Raw genomic sequence first — 20723 nt, 5'->3', positions numbered from 1 at the left:
TTTTCACTCATATGCCCTAAACGATATGCCACATCGTAGTGCACTCAAAATCATCACTACATGCACCCACTGCTACATCACCTATGACCTTACTACCCATCAAAGTATACAAGGTTCCATGTCTTTGACCCTTCATAACAACTAAAGAGCCACTAACAATCTTTAGGACTCCACCTTCCCCCACAAACTTGTGGCCTTTGGAATCCAAGGTACAAAGAGAAATAAGGTTCTTATTTAGCTCAGGAACATGCCTCGCATCGGTTAAAGTCCTCACTACACCATCATGTATCTTGACCCATATAGTTCCAATTCCTACCGTCTTACAATCAACGTCATTACCCATCAAAATGGAACCACCATCAATGCTCTCATAAGAAGTAAACCACTTTCTATTCGCGCACATATGGTAGGAACACCCAGTATCAAGAATCCATCTTTCTGCCATATAGTCTTGTGTGGACACACAGAGACTCATATCGTCCCCTTCAGAGCCTGAAGCAAAACTTGCCTCAACTTTAGCCTTACCTTTCTTCTTACTATTGTTCTTGTTATCTATCTTCAGGTGAAGACAATTACTTGTGTAATGTCCATTTTTTTCGCAATTATAGCACTTCAAATGTTTCAGCGGCTTCTTTGACTTGGACCTAGACCTCTCATTGCTTGTAGAGGCCTTTTCATACGACCTTCCTCTTGCCACTTGCCCTTGTCCTGCAGCAATGTTATTCTCAACTCATGTCTTCTTCATCAACTCATAAGAAAGAAGCACACTTTGAACTTCGTCAAGATCAACATCTTCTCTGTTCATAAAAGTAGTCATTAGATACTCATAGCTTTCGGGCAAAGAGAATATTAAACATGCCGTTTGATCCTCATCATCCATCTTCATACCAACATTCAAATAATCGGCTAGACGTCAACGGAACTCACTAACGTGCTCTTGCATCATTGAACCATCCACCATCATGTACCGATAAAGATGTTTCTTAAGGTACATCTTGTTCGTCATGCTCTTGGTCATATACATAGATTCTAGCTTTAGCCAAATACCGGCAGCGGTATTTTCTCCCATCACATTATATATGACCTCATTAGCAAGACACAACCGGATTGATGAACAAGCCTGTAGATCGAACTCTTCCCAATCATCATCACTCATATTCGCCGCCTTAGATTTAATCTTCTTTAAAGCCTTGTTGGATGAGGATGTCCTTTACTTGGACTTGCCAAATCCCAAAGTTATTTTTCCCATTAAATTTCTCTACTTCAAACCTAGCATTTGACATCTTGGGAGCCATTTTTCAAGTCACACACAAGAACCCAAAAAATATTTCACTCAGGAATTTTATCGAACACCTTGTCTACATAAATTTTGAGCATTATGGTTCTTTACCAAAACTGAAAATCCTAGGTCGTAAACCTTGCTATGATACCAATTGTTGTGAATTACTAAATGCAGAATCAATGTTATTCACTCCAAATAGATCAACCCTACACAAGGATTGATCTTTCTCTTTAAACAAGACTTCAACACCCTCCAAGTACTAGCCCAACACTTCTCAATATCAATTAACTAGCATATAAAGAAAAGAGACTAATGCAAAAGAAAACAACCCACAAGACACGGATATAACGTGATTCGGCAATGTGCCTACATCCACCGGCGAGTTCCAAGCTTTACTAGATGTCCAGAGTAATAGATTACAAGAGCTCTCAATTCACTCACAAAGAATGAACACTCAACTCACTAAGAATTTATCTCTTACAATCTCTCCCTTTCTTAGTTTTGGTTAGGTTAGGTTTTTCCTTAGAAAAAACTTTTGTTTTGTACTGTTTCCGAAACAATTGAATTTATATTTGAAATCTTGATTGGAGTCTTGGTAGCTTTTAAAGGCAGCATACTTTGAGTGCATTCGCACCTGACAACCTATTCGCCAAAGAGAGAGAAAAAAAAAACTATTTTTCTCTACAATGCATATTGAGCCAATGTTGTTCAAATTCTGATATTAATTCCTTCCCTCCATATGGCCTCTCAAGATTCTTCACTGGGACTAATGTCCATCTCCCAAGCTAGCTTTTGAACAAACTTCTAGATCCTCCAGTGACAATGAAAAGAAGACTAAAGCTTAACGCTTTGTCTCTACCCATGATTCTATATACTAAGCCACTAAGCCAATGAAGGTTTTGTTAGAAAATGTAGTCTCACTCGAAGTGCACTTACTGTAACACTTGATTTCTAACTAGTAATAGTAGGCACTGTAAATTTATGAAAAATTGTCTTAATTTGAGAGAGTCGACTAAGTTATAGGTGATCCTAAGGCTCATGTAGTGGATTACTGTAGCATTTTAGGTATGTAGTAGCCTTCATCTGAAGTTGAGTTGCTTTTAGCTCTAAGCTAGGAAACAAACAAGCGATGAAGCGAATAGTAGTAGGCATGGTTGATTAGAGCAAGTCCAATGGGGGGCTATATGGGCTGCTAAAGAGCCATATAGCACCCCAACCACAAAAATGTCATTCCAATGGGGTTGCTAAAAGGGTTTTAAATTTGGAATGAGTCAAAAACCCAGCCAAAGTTAAAACCTTCGTTAGCAGCTACCATAATAAGTTTTGGGAGATGGACGACATAGTTTATGCCGTCTATTGGTTATTTATGTACAGACGGCAGAAACTATGTCATCTGTCTCCCGTTTTAATTAAATGGATGGACGACAGAAACTATGCCGTTTGTACCTGGCAGACGCAAAAACTGAGAAATCTTGTTCTTCTATTTATATACAAATTCCCTAAAATTCATATTCATTCCATTCCACTCACGCCACAATCCGATCAATTACCATTCATTCCATAACTCAACAATCCACACATCCATTCAACTAACTAAAATTTATTCATTAAACAAACATAATTTAATTCATTCATTAAACATAATCCATACAAACATTAATCAATACAAACATAAAAATAAAAAAATAATAATAATAAAAACTAATTTCGACTCGAACCCTCGCCAGGTTGCCTGTTCTTTGATTTACTCCCTCGCCGTGATTCTCGCAATGTCATTTCTAGAATATGTGCTTCTAACTCTGCGACTCTATCATGTGATTTTTGCTTCTCTTCTCACTCGGCCACCCAATAATGATAGTATTCGTCGGTTGTAGTCATAACCGAATAGGGCATCTCATGCATCATTAGCTGCGACTCGACATATTGCGCTCTAAATGTAGCCTACAAAAAAATCAATAACTTTAATCATCACTATAAACCAAATATAATTCAAGTTTCAAAATATAAACCAAATACTAACCTCATCTAGAGTGTCAAAATCCGGGACAAGGTTCAGAAGATAACTTTGATCAACATGAGGTATAGGTATGGCGACATGCATTCCCTGAGATGTAACTATGTCATAGCTCCATGGGTTATCCGGATCGGAAGGAGCTGGAACAAAATACTCATAAGGACCTTGATATGAAGAGTAAGGCTCAGCAAGGTGTGGCCGTGTGGGATACGCAAATCACTTCTAATAGTCTTATGTCCCACAAAGTCTATGTTAACAGCTCTATACATGTTAGCAGACAATATATGATCCCTTGAGACGCGATCCCAGTAACTATCGTAGTCACCATTCACATCTAAATATAGAGAAGCTTGTGGCCACAAGTCTTCATTCATTCTAAGATAGGACCTCCACTGACTAGCTCTTCCCAATGGGCATATATTCTCCGGAGGAGGGTGTGGGATGAAAGGTGTCCCAACGATTTGGTGACAACACCTATCACCCAGGTACCACACAACTCAAAGACGATTCGGCACATTGTAAGATTATACGAATGACGATGTACACGGTGAATTGCCTCACGTAACCAAACATCATCCATGGTATCTCCCTCCACATTATCAACATTTAATTGCATATATCGAGTATGAAACCATGGTGTCCACTGTATCGCCAATGTCGACCTAGTCTCGAGTTGGTTACGATCTAAGTGAATGTTGTGGCGTCCTTGACCACTTCGGCGATCTTTAAAGTCATTTATCCATGCTCTAATCCGTGGGACGATATCATGGTCCATGTTCGGTCTCAGAAAAGGAGTCATGGTAGGTACGTACTCATACCACTAATACTATCATAAAAACAAATATCAAAATCAAACTTGTACGTAATTTAATATAAAGTTATAATACTAAAAATTTAAAACTTACTTGTAAAAGAGGGGTGAAGCCACCACATTGACCATCCGCAACATTAGTTGTGACTCGGCATGCTTGATCCAACGCGTAAATCAAAGCTCCAAACATAGCACAACCCCAATCATACTAATGCATGTATTCTAACCAAACCAAACACTCTATCCAACCTAATCTCAGTGAACTATCACCCGTGGGGAAAAAACACTACGTGATTAAGTAAAAATTGAATGCTCGCAAATATCTATTCCGATATGTACCCGTCGGGCACCAACCTTCGTCACTCTCTTTCGTCTTCTCCATGAACTCATTCACAAAAAAGGAGGGTTTGATACCCCCTTTAGCCCAATGCTCCGGCCTTATATTCAGCCAACTTTGTTGTGCATAATCAAAAGTCACGAACCGACCTTCTCCAAACGTAACGGCCTTTCCCCTTCTTACGCTCATTCCCGTGAGCATTGTAACATCCATTGGAGTGATGCCTATCTCGCTTTGTAGAAAGTGGAAAGTGTGAGTTGTGTCCCACCACCGCTCGATCAAGGCGTATATCAAACCACAGTCAGCGTTTTGATAACCACATCGAAACAATGACCCAAATGGAGATTGTAAAATTTCATTTCGTATGCTTTCAAGCAATCTCTTTTGTCAAGCATTATCTTCCACCAATTGTTCACGGATGTCCAACAACACCGCAATTTCATCTCCCCTCCCTAAACATTTATTCAAAACACTTCATTAAAATTAAAGAAAATACAAATTATGATGTTAAAGGAATCAAATTTAACGATAAAATGCTTACTATATTTACACGATGAGAGATGTGAGTTTCTGGGTTTCTAGCCAATGTAGCATGTGTTAGTGGATCGACTAGGTCCGAAAATTGAATTACTGGAGGATTTTGCAAATTATAGACTTCGTTTTCATCCTCGATCATCAGCGTTTAGTGTTGACATTGACTCATTTGTCAATCCACTAACTGATTTTTGACCGAAAAATCGTTTACCCTTGTTACTCATTTTGCGTGGCACCTGCAATTCAATCAATAATATTTTCTTTATAACTTCAATTTATTTTTATTTTTTTGCTAAGGGTAATTGTATTAATAAAAAAAAGTTTTTCGAAGTACAAAGAATGGATAGGATTGATAGTAAATCACTATCTCAAAGCTCAATTTACAAATCTATAGTACGTGGTGTTCATATCCTCAATTCTATGCAAGCAATTTAAACATTCTAACATTCTAATCAATTCCAACATTCTAATTCAACAAACAATTACAACATTCTAATCTATAGTAAGTGGTGATTTTTTTTGCTAAGGGTAATTGTATTAATAAAAAAGGTTTTTCAAAGTTCAAAGAATGGATAGGATTGATAGTAACTTCAATTTAAACAAAATGCACAATTTCAAACTAACATTCTAACATCAATTCCAACATTCTAATTTAACAAATAATTCAACAAACATTAAACTAATCTCTTTAACCTCACAATTCCAACATTCTAATTCAACAAACAATTCAACATTAAACTAATCAAAATAACCTCACAATCAAAGTAACTCACAGTCAATCAAAAATAAACTCAATAAAATCAAATTTCAAAGTTGTAATAATTCATACCTGGTGAATGTATATCAAAATAATCTAACAGAAATTGAAGTGAGAAAGAGGAGGTCACGAGATTGAGAGGGAAGAGACGAGAGAGAAGAGAGAAATAGGGAAGAGAAAGAAATTCGCGTTTTTAGTAACTGCTCTATACATACGGCATAATTTTTGCCGTCTGTTACAATTTAACATACAGACGGCCCAAACTTAACCGCTGCTAAAAATTGTGATTGAAATGGTTTTTTGCTTTTGGGCTGCTAAATATGGCTGGGCCTGCTAAAAGGCCTATGTGGCACCTTTTAGCAGCCTATTATAGCTGCTCTCCATTGGACTTGCTCTTAGAAGACTACTCTGGTTGATTTATAAAGAACATCGAGAAGATTTATAAAGAACATCGAGAAAACATTGCAATTATTCTTTGGAGTATTGCAATCAACTATCAATTTACACCTAGGCCCTTGGCGTAGGCTCTAAGCTCAGGTTTTGCAGTTAAGGCAGCCTAGGCTCATGCCTAAGGGAGCCTATTGAACGGAATTGCATCGGGTATGTGCGTGATTGCGTATGTCAAACACCTCAACTGACAAGGCATAACTCTTTGGACCGGGTATAACTGTGCTGCAGAAATTTGAAATAATTGTAGCTTCTATCCTACTATCCGAGGTTTGGGATCATATATGCCCGTGTAACTTCAAAGCATAATTTCTAGTTCTGATCATTATACGCAAATACAGTATCTCTTGGGAGAACTGGACAAGGAATTGATTGCACTCCGAGAGAGCATCATGACCTCCCTGTAATCCACTTTGTGTTTTCTAAAAGTTTATGTTGCAAAAATAACAATCTAAAGAAGGATTGCCGGTATGCAGACACAACAATCTCTCTTGTTATTTGGATCTTCCATTCTGATCTCCGGATCGGGTTATCCATTCATTGGTAGATTCAGCATACTGAGTTCGTCACCAGAGGGCAAAGCTCAACATTCCCCAACTAGGTCACACGACAATTTTACTTTCTGATATCAGACGGTATTCCCATTTGAATGCACACATCATTTATGTAAGCCAAGTTGGCAATGTGGCATCCGTTGTCTATTTTTTCGGACGGTCACCTGGAAACTTGCGCAATCAAATTGATTTTTGAGTTGACTCCATAAACTGATAAACCCATACGTGAATGTTACAATGATCAGTTATCACCGCAATAAAATCACAACGAAAACACAAAGACAACGGTACCAAAAAATAAAAAACCATGCAAGCAAAGACCTATGTCAATATAGGCAGTTAAATTGTTCGTTACGAAGCTGTAACATGCGCTCAAAGCTTCAGGAACAAAATTGAGTTTTTCGTTTAATGTGTTTTTTTTTTATGAAAATTTGAATTACGTGTTATATATATATAACATGCATTATAGCATAAATTGGGATACATAAACAGAAGGTGTACATAGCATGATAGCAGCACTACTAGTCCGGTCCGTGTACATCAATTTATCGAAAAAACCATTACCATTCAACAACTAACATCAAATTTACTCAAGGTAGTGAGCATCAAAGGATCAAAGGGAGAGAATAAAGCAACATAAAACTAACGCTACCAATCAAATTCTGAGGAAGGGGGATTTTTTTTCTTTTTTTTCACATTTTACCTCAGTAATAAAACACCTATACAAGGTGGAATATCTTACATTCGCAAAAATAAACCAATAAGCTTTCTATAAAACGAACTTATGATTATACATCTCTGCAATTTTGCTAATTTTGTGAAAACAAAATACTGAAGAATGAATTTACTGTGCTCTAGTTGTCATATAGTAATCCCCAACTGTTAAGAAAAAGTGTTGACCTACAACCACAGTAACAGCAGGTTGATCTGCAATACAATCAACCTTCAACTGCCAAAAAAATACAGAAAAGAAGTTACTTGAGAATGATTTCTTTGAAGAAAGGATATAATTTGATGTAAGAGAGTGGAACAGACCTCCCCATTTCCATCCTGAATTTCTGACTTCAGTTTGGAATGATCCCTTGATAGTAAAAAGGTTTGTAAACCTTCAGCATACTTCTTAACTCCTGACAAACGCCAAGAAAACTCTAATCAGGCGAGGAAAAGAACTATATGAAATTTGGCAGTTTCTATATGAGTACTAATATTAACCTGAATATAACCCAAGAATAGCATCCAAGCTAAATTTTAGTGCCGGCCTTGCCAAATGGATTGTAAAATCCAGACCAGATATACCATGGAAACTTCCTTCACAGAGAATAACCTGCAGATAGAAAATTAGATATGTTACTGCACAAAAAAAAAAAAAAAGGTGTATAGATCTGGCTGCTATCACACATGGGGAGTTGAGGGAACACTCGGGCCTCAACTACCTTAAGTCCCTCAGCAGTCATTTCTATGAAGAGTCTAACCCTACTGGTGTGAGGAGTATGAAAAAAGGTCAACATGCAAAAGTTCAAATTGGTAGGTAATTATAGCCACTACATGATGCTACTCGTATTGAATACCAATCTCAGAAGTTTGGAATCTTCAAAGGGACAACAATGTTTCAGACTCTTCTTTAGATTGCTACAAAAATCTGTGGAAAGGTCCATGTAAGGCAGGGCCGCAGGGTCCCATTAGTAGGGGTTAAAGATTGGCATAATCAAGTGGGAAGTTGACACATAGCTAGCGTTGAGACATAGCTCAGCCCCCTTCAGCGATGCAAGCACTTATTGTAATATTAATGACATCCCTGCCAAAACATCGAATTAGGGGTTGATGCTTGGTTGATACGCTCCCCCCATGGAGATTCTCTCTGCAAAACTCAGTTCATTTGTGTCTAGCCCTTCTGAAATATGTGTTCAAACCTAACTCTGTCCACAGTTTTAAATTTTGAAAGACACTTTTCTTGAAGGTTAACAGATATTCAAATGGTCTGATTAGTCACTTTATTTTGGAGAAAATCTCACCATGAGATCTCTCCCGTTCCCCGAGAAAAACAAAATTACAAAACAAATGCTAAAACTCATTTTGGAGGCCCAATTATTGGCTGAAAATGTCAAACTACGTTTTCATCTAACCACTTTGGTTGCCTCTGGAAAAAAGGATTTAAAATGCCAACAACCGAGTGATAAGATGCATGTCTCTCTTCACATTCCATTCTCACCATAACCAAAACAGACCACTTTCACTTATCTCTCTCACACGCACTGCTTCTATTCTCTCATCCAGATCAGTGTTTAACACAAATTTATTAAGAGGGCACAGCTTCTAGGTTCAATGTTCTCTTACTTCTAAACAACATAATGTCAAGAACGTTGATTCAATAATGTATTAAGGCAAGTAAGATGTTATGTTTTCTGGAAGCATGTAATCATCAGAATTCAGAGCGCGCCTTTACCCTATTCACATCACATATCTAGACATTCCCAAGTAACAGAATTGATGTTCATCTTTTCCAATAAATGAAATTGGTGCATTTTAGGATTTTCATGTTTTCACTAAAAAAATGCATTTTAGGATCAGACGACCTTTCACAGATGATCTTTACCGTACCTTAGGGGAATCCCAAAGACGAATTGAGCAAGATATACACGTAAACTGAATAGTTTTCGTGAGTCATCATCTTTCATTGACAAAAATGATGGAAATATCCGGTCAAAAAATAGTAAGAACCATACTAAGCAACAAAACTTACACTTCGTAATGGAGCCATGGTAGAAGGGAGCAAAGGAGATCCAAGAGCCTCTGTGATATATGTTTCCTACACATACAAGAAGAAGATTCTTATTTTCTACCAATATATTTCGTTATTAGGACATTAATGATGTCACAAACTTTTCCAAAACAAATAAAAAAATTATGATAAAAATAAGTAAGTAGTTTCATTAGCATGTTCTTAAGGCATCAAAAAACTTTCATTCAAGTCTTTTTACAAATGATAGACAACCACTATTATACTGCCAATTACATAATGTGCCATCATCTCTGTAATCCCCATATCCGTCTACAGGCACTTTTTCTTTATGAATGACAACTTCAGGAAGTTGGGCTTTTCACATAAAAATAGGAAGCTGCCTGTTTTACCACATAAAAGAGGACGACTGGGCCTACATATACAAATATCTAGAGGGTCAGAGGGTGAGGTAGCAAACTGAGTTGTATTGAGCCAATTACATCAGATGCCACCTATCACACAAACCTCATTCAGGTATATTTTCTTAAATGGCATTCAAGAGAACTTAACTGCTTAAGATATTTGAGAATGTAAAATTAACAAGCGAGAAATATCAGGAAAATATATAGTTATGACGGTTCTTAGTTATCATGATTATCCTACAATACTACTATCAGGTGCCAAGTTCCTCAATCTATTATTGCTGCGTATTACCAATCCTAGACTAACCTGAGACTTTAGAACTCGGTCCAAGCTAGACTTATCACCACCCACAAATTCAATATACACCTCCACCACATCTGTAGGCTCCAGACCAGCTTTCTTTCTTAATTTCTGGATTTTATTAACAATCTGCACAGAAATACAAATTCAATCCTTGGATATGAAATACATTATCACAAATTTTATACCAAAACCAGGATCTTAATAAACGGTCAATTAGTATATAATATACCCATGTTACATGGATACGCCATATTTTAAAACTAATCCGTGTTGGATACGTATCCACGTGTCCGTGTCAGACACATATCGGACACATATTGTATGTCAATATTTGATATTTCGCCGTGTCAAACACTTCGCGTGTCCGTGTCAGATACAGGCACACCTATCCTTGTCAATGTAACTACGTAATATATAAGAAAAATGTCAAAGTGAAAGACGTTTATCTCGAAGTCCTTGGCCAGTTGTCCATACGCTCTGTCTAAAGACTGAAACTTCATACAAATCTTATAAAACAAAGAAACTAATGCATTTTCACCTAAGACCTATAACTAAGAAAAAGAGTGGTGGGGAGGGGAGAGAAGAAGACTTATGCGACCTCAAGTCTCATCAACATTGCTTTCTTAGCTACACCAGTAACAAAGACAGTGACTGCAAATTATGGTAACTCAAGAAAAAAATTCAACGTCTCTTTCAACCTTGAAAAAACAAGGGGCACATGCAGGACAGTAGTCTTAAAAATAATCTGCAGATGCAATCTTCAAATTCATGCTGAGGGATGATGTGTATCCAATTGGCTTAATCCATGGGGGTATATTGCAGGGAAAAGGTGATATGGTTGATGGGCCTAATGATGAGTTGATGACATACAGGTTGCAATCTAAGCTATTCAACATTAAATCTGAAAAATCAATGCAGAGAACAAAGCTGAATAATTAGTTACCTCTCGCGCCACTCCTTCTTCAAGTAATGATACATCTAGATGCAAATCCAATACCACCAAAACATCCCCTAAAATGGACATAATAGCAGATTATAAATTTCCATCTCAAAAGCTTTTCTGAAAAAATTCAGGATAAAATTATGTACCATCTCCAGCTGCATCATATTGCTTCTCTGCAATGTCATCAGGACGCTTGAACTCCCGAACAATCTGCAAGATTTATATGCACCTCAATTAACCTAAGAAGCTTGTCTCCCACATATCAGGTCAATGGATGGGTTCCTATGGTTCATTTTGCACCAATTTGGTGGTTTCTCTTCATAGATTTGGGACTCTATGGAGTCTTCCTTACGCTTATTTCTCTGTTACGATGGTACTTCATATTTTGTGCCGTTCCGTGTCGGCCTGTCCGACACAGACAAACATCTTAGATACAATACCGACACTTCTATACAAAGAGGTGGATGATAATGTACCTTTATAATATATGACCCAAAGAAAACATTAGAATTGAAATCTTATAACTACAAATTTTTACTTATCTTTTCTATAACCATCTTGTCATATAGTTTTTCTAATAAAATAAAACTAAAAATAAATTGAATACTAGCTGTACCCACGAATGTAATTTTTTAGGCCTTGCTGGGTCTGAATCACTGTACCGGTGTCTAAATCAGACACTTGTACCCTTACACACACAACACAGGTATATTTGGGTTTAATTGTTTTTTAAAAGCGCTGAGGCTCGAGGGATGTACCTCACGGGACAATATTTTGTGGGGAAAGCCAATCAATACTAGTTACATGATACTACGTTCTCATAATAACATCTTTCTAACGAAAATACACAGTTTACAAAGTTCCTAACTGAAGTACAATACATCGTTTTAGCTCCCTATTCTCTTACTTCTCATAACATCTTTCTAATATTCTTCTATCTCTTACCAATTTCTACGGTCACCTATTTCTGAACTGGTGGTGTACTTGTCTAATAAGATCGTCTACTACACTCATGTTCTTGGATATAAAAACTTTTAACATTAAACTGTTCAGGCTTCACTTGAAATATTTGAAACATCACAAATGAGTTTATAAAGCCAAACCTATATATTTCCTTTTAGCATGTTCCTGACTTTCTCCTCAAACTTGACGCATCTACAAATATGCACACTTACGGGGCTTACACCTTGAGGCTAGTGCCGCAAGCATTTTGTATGTCATATGACATGCCACGTTCATTAATGCTTAAAAACATTAAGTGGGAATCAGGTCATCAAATGTCAGTATGAGTGTCCTTAATCTTTATGCACAAATTACAAAAAATATCTTGGAAAGAAAGTTAAGATAATATTAAAATTCTTATCATGATCAAATTGTCGTTTTTCATATACATATATACTTATATACATCTCAAATTTATATACCAAGATGTAGAAGTAAAAAACAATTTGGCATGAGAAACTACCTTAATATCACTAAGCTTCAAACAATGTCCAGAAAGTGTCACTTCCCCAACTCTCTGGAATGTCAAAATATCTGTCTGAGACATGGCCTTGACTTCCTTAGCAACAATACCCATAGCTTTTCCCAGTCTTTTACCTAGTGCACTACAGAACAAATAATCCAGTAAGTAACAACTACGTAGGAAATGATTGTGAAGCCCTTTAAAAAAATATTACTTCTCTGTCAATGACATACCTAAAATCAGGTTCTGCACGCAAGGAAGCATATTCCAGTGGATCATTGCATGTAACAAGTTCTTTAATAGTGAGCTCTTCAAGCACATACTACATCATAAGAAAAGATTTGTATGTTACATAAACAAAATGCTCCAAGCACAAATGGGAATAAACACACAGGATGCATTGATAAATTATGTATGCATGTGACATGCGACTTAACCATAAAAAATTATTTAGGATGAAATTTACTAGACAGACAAAGAAAACCTCGATAGAAGTGCTAATACATAGACACAGACACAGTACTATGGGATGCTTGCAATTTCAAAACGAATATTATGAACCAAAAAAATCAGAACTGTTAAAACAGCATATCTTCCGATCAAAAATCCATCCGAGTATCTGCTGTTTTCTTTCGTTTATTTGAGTATGCACCAAATTTAATAAAATATATAAATAAACTGCCACTAATTTAGTAAGGTAGAATCCAAGGTTGAATGCACTCACGCTCATGAACAGAATATCTTAAGGAAATACCTTACATATTTTGGAATAGGGTTACTAACCTCTCGTAACTTTCCATCAATATCTTCAAGAAAGCCACTGTCGGGATGGACGATAACCATCTTTCTACATCGATTCAGAGAAGGACAATCATCGAAGGAAAAACAAGAGCAGAGAAGAAAAAAATGTAAAAATATTGAAGCTACAAAGAAACAGAACCACAAGAGCAAAGCTGCAAACACACCTAAGTGGCGTCTTCAGAGGTTTGTTATGGCGCTCTCGAATATTACGTGCAAGATCAATGACTCTCATCATCCTTGATACACTTTGTTCAATGCGTTCGTCTCTCTAGGACAATGGTAGCCACATGCACAGTAAGCGGGGATAAACTTTAAAAAAATAAGTACAAAAACTGACATCTAAGCTATAGCTGTAAGAACTACAACAGTGAGAACCAAACACAAGCCCCAATATAGTACCTTCCCTCCTGCTTGAGGAAAACTGCAGTAGTGAATGCTTTCCTCGGACCCATTGCAAACCTTGCGCATATTTTGATAAAGAACTTCAGTGAAGAATGGTGTAAATGGAGCCATAACCTCACATGTAGTAAGAAGCACATGGTAAAGAGTTGAGAGTGCTGTTCTGCAATCCTCTTCTCCAGTACGGCCTTTTAGCCTCCTACGGTTTAGCCGTACATATATATTCGTCAGGCTCTCAATAAATTTCAACAGATATGGCACCACCGTGTATAGCCGATATGCATCCATTTCTTGGCGGACAAAGTGAACGAGACTTTCGGTCGCTGAGTTGATCCACTGGTCAAGCACGTTTAATGACATCTGAAGAGAGACCCAATCAATGGGAACAAACGGTGCATACCCCTCAACCTCAAGTCTCTTGGCATTCTGAACCAGAAACCTGTATGCATTATACCAAGGAAGAAATACATTTTTCACCACACTGTACACTCCATCCTCTTTGAATTTTAAAGGTTCAGCACGCACAACAGGAGAATTGATAACATATAACCTCAATGCATCAGCTCCATAACTATCCAAGATTTCTGTAGGTGGAGGATAGTTTCTAAGTCTTTTGCTCATCTTTTTGCCATCCGCGGCCAATACAAGACCATTGCATATGAGATTCCTAAATGCGGGTTTGCCAAATAATGCCGTAGACAAAACCATAAGAGTGTAGAACCATCCACGGGTTTGGTCTAGACCCTCCGCAACAAAATGACCAGGAAAATTATTCTCAAACAGTTCAACATTCTCAAATGGATAGTGGATATACGCATAAGGCATTGATCCACTCTCGAACCAACAGTCAAAAACATCATTGACTCGTTGAAGAACTCCAAACTCGGGACCACGACTGGATGGAATAGTAATGTGATCAATCTTGTGACGGTGCAAATCATTCACCTTAGCACCAGATAGCTTTTCGAGTTTTTCAATTGAATCCATGACTATTGTCTCTTCACCATCCTCACTAATCCAAACAGGAAGAGGTGTGCCCCAGAACCTACTTCTACTGACAGCCCAGTCTCTAGCATTTTCAAGCCAATTGTGAAAACGCTTTTCCTTGACAAAATCAGGAACCCAATATGTCTGTTTGTTATTTTCTAACAATTGTTCTTTCAACTTTTCAACCGCAATAAACCAGCTTGGCACAGCCCTATAAATAAGTGGAGTATCAGACCTCCAACAAAAGGGGTAAGAATGCATAAATGTTTGAGATTTTACAAGCCTGCCTTTAGCCTTAACAGCAGTTATGATATCCTTATCTGCAGCCTTTACATAACACCCACCAAAGTCAGATATTTTCTCTGTAAAGCATCCATCATCATTAACTGCTACGATTAGATTTTCTCCCTTATTAATTATGTGATTTTCAAGGCAAACTCGGTAATCCTCTTCACCAAATGCAGGAGCACAGTGAACAACGCCAGTACCACTATCATCTGTAACATAGTTGTCTGCAACAACTCTGAATGCTACATCCGAGAACTCTGTGAAATAATCAAATAGCGGTACATACTTAGTTCCAACTAGGGAAGCACCAGTAACTTTTTGCAGCAACTCGTATGATCCAGTATCTGCCTTATCTTCAACTTTCTCATTGGAGGAGGTCTTGGTCTTGGCCTTTGATTTTTTTGAATCTTGAGCAGGTCCATTTGGTGCATCAGCCTTTGGCTTCTTGATGTTGGTAGGTAGCTGAGACAACCGACATTCTGCGACGACATAGACTGACCCAGAGGACTTGTCCCGTACCTGATCACACTCACTAGTTATTATAGAAAAATAAATAAATAAAGGGAGGTCCTGCAACATTGCCATGATGATTGGAAGATGGATTAGGTTGCAGGGATGCTCATTCCATTAGCTAACACATACAGTAGAATCTCAATATACTAATACATCAAACTCATTAAAAACTGACCTTCACATAAACAAAATTCGCATTGACGCAGAGACAGAGATTACTAGGAAGAGTCCACGGTGTGGTTGTCCACGCCACAAGGGACGCATTATCAGGATCATCAATTATTGGGAAGGAAACCATGATTTCAGGGTCAGGTACATCCTTGTAGTTTTCACTAGCTTCAAAATTAGAAAGCGGTGTTTTGCAGCCAGTGCTGTATGGCATCACCTTAAAACCTTTGTAAACCAAACCCTTCTTAAACAACTGAGCAAAAACCCACCAACAACTCTCCATATACTTCAAATCCATAGTTTTATACCCATTATCAAAATCAATCCACCTTCCCATTCTCCTAACCGTCTTTTCCCATTCCCCAACATACCTAGTCACGATACTCCTACACTCTTCATTATAATTCCCAATGCCCATTTTCAAAACGTCATCTTTACTTTTAATTCCTAATTTCAAATCAATCTCATGTTCAACAGGTAAACCATGACAATCCCAACCAAATCTACGTGTCACGTGATGACCAATCATTGTTTGGTAACGTGTAACTATGTCTTTAATTGTACCAGCTAGTAAATGGCCATAGTGTGGTAAACCAGTTGCGAAAGGTGGGCCATCGTAGAATATGAATTCGGGCTTGGATTCAGACTTTTTTAATTGCGTTTCGAAGGCGGAGATTTGTTCCCATAGTTTTAAGATTTGTTCTTCTTGTCTTGGGAATGAGTAGTCTTTTCCTTCGCACACTTCTTCCATCGTTGAGTTTTTTTTTAGGGTTTGGGTTTTGGAGTGAATGAGCTGCTGTCTGTTTTTTCAACTTTTTGTTTATCTAATGGGCCGGGCTTTCTTAGACTTAAGCCCGATGGGCTAAAACAACTTAATGCTCACGACCTTTTGGACTCTATTCTGATTTTTTATTTTTATTTTCCGATAACCGACTCTATTCTGATTCAAGGAACTGTTTCGTTTAAGCATCATGCTAGTCCAATAAAAACGTATTTACTGCGTCCTGCCATAGAATATGCTACTTAACAAAAAATCTAGTTATCATAAATTGGTGAGCATCTCTGTGAGATTCAACTTTTGACACTATAATTGAGCTTACTTATTAGGGTAAGAGTTACAAATTGTCATTGTGTACTAATTCAATTACTGCAAGTTTTCATAATGATTTCGTAGGCAACCAAATTCTTCATCTCAACTCTGCATGAAGGTGTCTTTGAAAGTGTCTTTAATGGGGACCATTTGTTGGGGTCTTGGTAGTAATATAACTTAAGTGGTTTCGTGATCGTGTACACACCTTTCCTTCCTCTTTTAGAAAGAAAATTTCAAGTTTCCCTCTCTTATCCGTCCCTTTTCTAGTTTCCTTCTTTTTCTGGTAAAATCCTCCACTGCACACAGTGTGAGTTCAGAGGAAGAAGTCGAATCTAAGCTAGCAGTTGTTAGTTAAGACCAAGATGGGTACTCAGTTGGACAATTTACAGACTTTTCCGATGCTACAAGTAACAAATGGTGCGATTCATTCCTCTAGAGAGCAAGGTAATAATCCTTCGATGGTGAACAACAGAGCGCGAAAAACACTCAAAGAAACCCCAAACCAATTCAGATCTGAGATGGAGTTCTCTTTTCAAGGAGATAAGGTCAGTCCCCGATCTGACTCTCCAAAGATTTGATCTTGATATGATAGAGGTGTTACCCAAGTACCTTTTGATCTGCGATGGAAAGGATTGAATGTGTGGAGAGATTATGTGGTGGGTTTTTTCCGGAACAAAGACTGCCATATCCGGTTGTAAGGGAAGCCTTGAAAAAGAATGGAAAACAAAGGGTGATTACGAGATGGTTCATGGATCTTTGAATTGTTTTACTTTAAGTTTTCCAATGAGAAAGATAAGAGGAAAGTATTGGAAAATTCTCCTATCTATATTGCGGAAATGCTTCATTGTTACCCAAAGGACACGGGATATTGAGAAGAGAAAGAATACGATGAAAGCAATACCAATTTGGGCAAATCACGTACAATGTCTTGAGAAGGAGTTATGGATTTGGGAAAAGGTTGGGATTCTTAGTCGTCGAATAGGAGACCCCCCGGAGAATGGATGAAGCTACAAACAACTAGGAAAAGACTCTTGTATGCTAGGGTTTGTGTTTTGGTAGAAATTGACTTCGAGTTACCCGAGACATTTGATATCAATATGGGAGGAGAGGATGTAAGAAAGATAGCAAGTAGAATATGGGTGGATCCCAAAACTCTGCGATAATTGTAAGAGATTTGGACACAAAAACGGATGGATGCTTCGGGAGGGCAATAATCAAAGGATAGATCCTCGGGTGGAAGGTGGGGTGATCCCTAATGTGGAGGTGGAGGACATTGGAAACACTATAAATGAGATAGGGGAAATTAACAGGGGGCAAAGTGATCTTCAGAGTCATAAAATGGAGAGCGGAAACGCACTATCTTTGGTGGCGTGGACAACACAAGAGGGTAATCCTAATGAAGTCTCAATGGATGAGTTATGCTTGAATGTAATAGCAATTGGAAGTGAAGGGGTTCTAAGGAGCACTAATGAGTCATCGGTGGTGACCGAGAATCTGAGAAGGACTAGTGGCTACTGGACGAGACAACCCAAACCGGTAGAGGGCTCGAGGTGGTAGTCAATGCAACAAACATGATTCGGATAGAATTGAGGGCTCAGAGATGGCACTAGTGATCACAACCCCAGAAGAACCAGAAGCTGTCACAGGGAATGCACAAGGTTATGAGAGCGATAGTGATACTGAAATGAGTCAGAGTAATATGTTTACGGCACTAGTTCCGTATGTGGAGGATAGACAGAGTGAGGATATCCAGACAAACTCGAATCTCCTGATGCACTATGATTTAGAACAGAATGAATATAACAACCTCCTGGAAGCCACTAGAAATGGGGACTTAGAGGATGCGGAGCCATCAGAGGATGAAACCATTTACTTTAAGGATAAGAACAATATTCCACTGGCTGAATTACAATCTCCAGTTACTCCAAGGAGTGGTATTGAGACAAAGAACAAAGGAAAGAATACCAAGGAATCAAGTGGAAAGGAAAAACAAGGAAAGAAGAGCAGGGGGCGACCTAAGGGGTCAAAAAACAAACACCCAAAATTCTAAATGATAGGTCCTATTTGTATTTGGAATGTGAGGGGAGCTAATGATCTTTTAAAAGCAAAGGAAATCAATAAGGTGAGGGTAGATAAGAAGCTGTGTATCTTTGGACTACTGGAAACGAAAGTTAAGTATCCGAAGTATGATATCATTAGAAATATTTGTCCCTTCACGGGAGCATACTAATAATTATGGTGAGTCGGTCGGCAGAATTTGGGTTTGCTGGGATCCGAATGTTGTCAAAGTGGCTCTTTTAACAGCCGAACGCTCATACATTGTAGAGTTACCTATCTTCCGAAGGCTGAAGAATTCTTACTCATTTTGGGTATATCGCGAGTAACGCACTACAAGAAAGGAGAGAGTTGTGGAATGAGGTGATAGACATACAAAAATCGATACATCAACCATGGTGCGTAACAGGAGATTTCAATAACATTCTGACTGTAGATGAAAGATTAGGGGGAGAACCAATGCATCCGAATGAAGCGGCTGATTTTAAGATATGTCTTCAGAATGCGGGGCTGTCGGACATCAAATCTACGGGATTCTTTTATACGTGGTGGAATTAGTCTATTGGAACAGCCAGAATCATGTCGAGGATTGATAGATGCCTGGTTAATAATTTGTGGCTAACTCACTACCCACAAGCGTTAGCTGAATTTTTGCCGCAAGGGGTCTCAGATCACTCACCTATGCTCCTAACTTGGAATGACTTCTCTAAAAAACCCACCCCTTTCAGGTTTCGCAACTTTTGGGTTACTCAGCCAGAGTTCAAGAGTATGCTAGAGGAAGTCTGGGAAACAGAAATTGTTAATAACCCGATGTACAAGTTGATGCAGAAACTCAAGCTGCTAAAGGTAAGGATTCGACCATGGGCTCGGAGAAACTTCTCCAATCTCCATGAGCGAGTAATTGTAGCAAGACAGAAACTACAAGATGCTCAAGTTTTGCTCCAACACAAGTCTGATGATGTCGTGCTAGGAGAGGCAGAAAGGGAGGCCATGAAGAAATATATCAATCTCGCTAGAGCAGAAGCGATTGATATGGACCAGAAAGCTGAGGAAAAGTGGATGATTGATGGCGATAGATGCACAAGTTATTTCTTCAATTCATTGAAGGAAAAGATAGCTAAGAAAGGTATATGGACTATTGTCAACGAAAATGGGGAGACAGTCCATGGACAGGCAGAAGTGGCAGAGATTATTGTTGCCTACTTCACCAGGATGTTAATCGCAGCGAAGACCGCCAGGGGAAGAGAGTTCTTCATGGAGTGAGAGTTCGGAACACTATAGCAGCGAATCTGTGTGATGTTCTAGATGCCGAGGTGACGGGGACGGAGATAAGAAAGGCAATTTTTGATATGGAGAACAACAAAGTGCCGGGACCTGATGGGTTTAATCCATTTTTCTTCAAACAGTGCTGGGAAACAGTGGGAGACGATGTCATAAGTGCAGTCCAGAATGTATTCAGAAACTTTAAGATGCCGTGGGGTATAAATGCTACTTTCTTGTGCCTCATTCCAAAGGTGAGCAACCCTACAATAGTGGAAGATTTTCGCCCCATTGCACTGTGCAACACGATATACAAGTGTATATCCAAAGTAATCACTTCTAGAATGCAATTGGTGATTTCGACCTTGTTCATGAGAATCACCGCTTTTATCCCGGGAGATCTATACAAGATAACATCCTCATGGCGCATGAAGTGTTAAGAGGGTACAATAGAAAACATGGTGCGCCCGGATGTTCTATTAAACTAGATATCGAAAGCCCTGATACGGTCGGGTTGGCAATCAATTCTTTATCTAATCGGAGAGATTTGGCTTCCCTTGAATATCGTCGATG

General features: G+C 38.3%; 2 protein-coding genes across 3 annotated transcripts; one reads left to right on the top strand and one right to left on the bottom strand.

The window, feature by feature from the left end:
• Positions 1–7396: 7396 nt before the first annotated feature.
• LOC147493439 (tRNA synthetase class I (I, L, M and V) family protein) lies at positions 7397–16547 on the bottom strand. 2 transcript variants are annotated; one of them, XR_015197738.1, is made up of 13 exons: positions 15753–16547; positions 13790–15583; positions 13555–13658; positions 13373–13436; positions 12823–12911; positions 12590–12731; positions 11271–11529; positions 11125–11192; positions 10185–10307; positions 9477–9542; positions 7949–8060; positions 7772–7863; positions 7397–7685 (listed from the first exon to the last, which is right to left on the bottom strand). XR_015197738.1 is itself a non-coding variant. In XM_086564542.1 (13 exons), exons 1-13 carry the CDS (start codon positions 16494–16496, stop codon positions 7581–7583), a joined length of 3567 nt encoding a protein of 1188 aa, XP_086420668.1. In that variant the 5' UTR covers positions 16497–16544; the 3' UTR covers positions 7397–7580. The 2 variants fall into 2 exon arrangements, 1 of the variants encoding a protein (XP_086420668.1); XM_086564542.1 differs by having other exon boundaries at positions 11271–11334; positions 15753–16544.
• Positions 16548–19469: 2922 nt separating this feature from the next.
• On the top strand, positions 19470–20153 carry LOC147493438 (uncharacterized). The gene has a single exon (XM_086567863.1). The coding sequence runs from the start codon at positions 19470–19472 to the stop codon at positions 20151–20153; it is 684 nt and encodes a 227-aa protein (XP_086423989.1).
• The last annotated feature ends 570 nt before the right edge of the window (positions 20154–20723 follow it).

Source organism: Coptis chinensis, chromosome 6 (assembly GCF_015680905.1).
Source record: "Coptis chinensis isolate HL-2020 chromosome 6, ASM1568090v1, whole genome shotgun sequence".
Taxonomy (NCBI): domain Eukaryota; kingdom Viridiplantae; phylum Streptophyta; class Magnoliopsida; order Ranunculales; family Ranunculaceae; genus Coptis; species Coptis chinensis.
The sequence above is the reverse complement of the archived record's forward strand: the minus strand, read 5'-3'. Positions and strand labels throughout refer to the sequence as shown.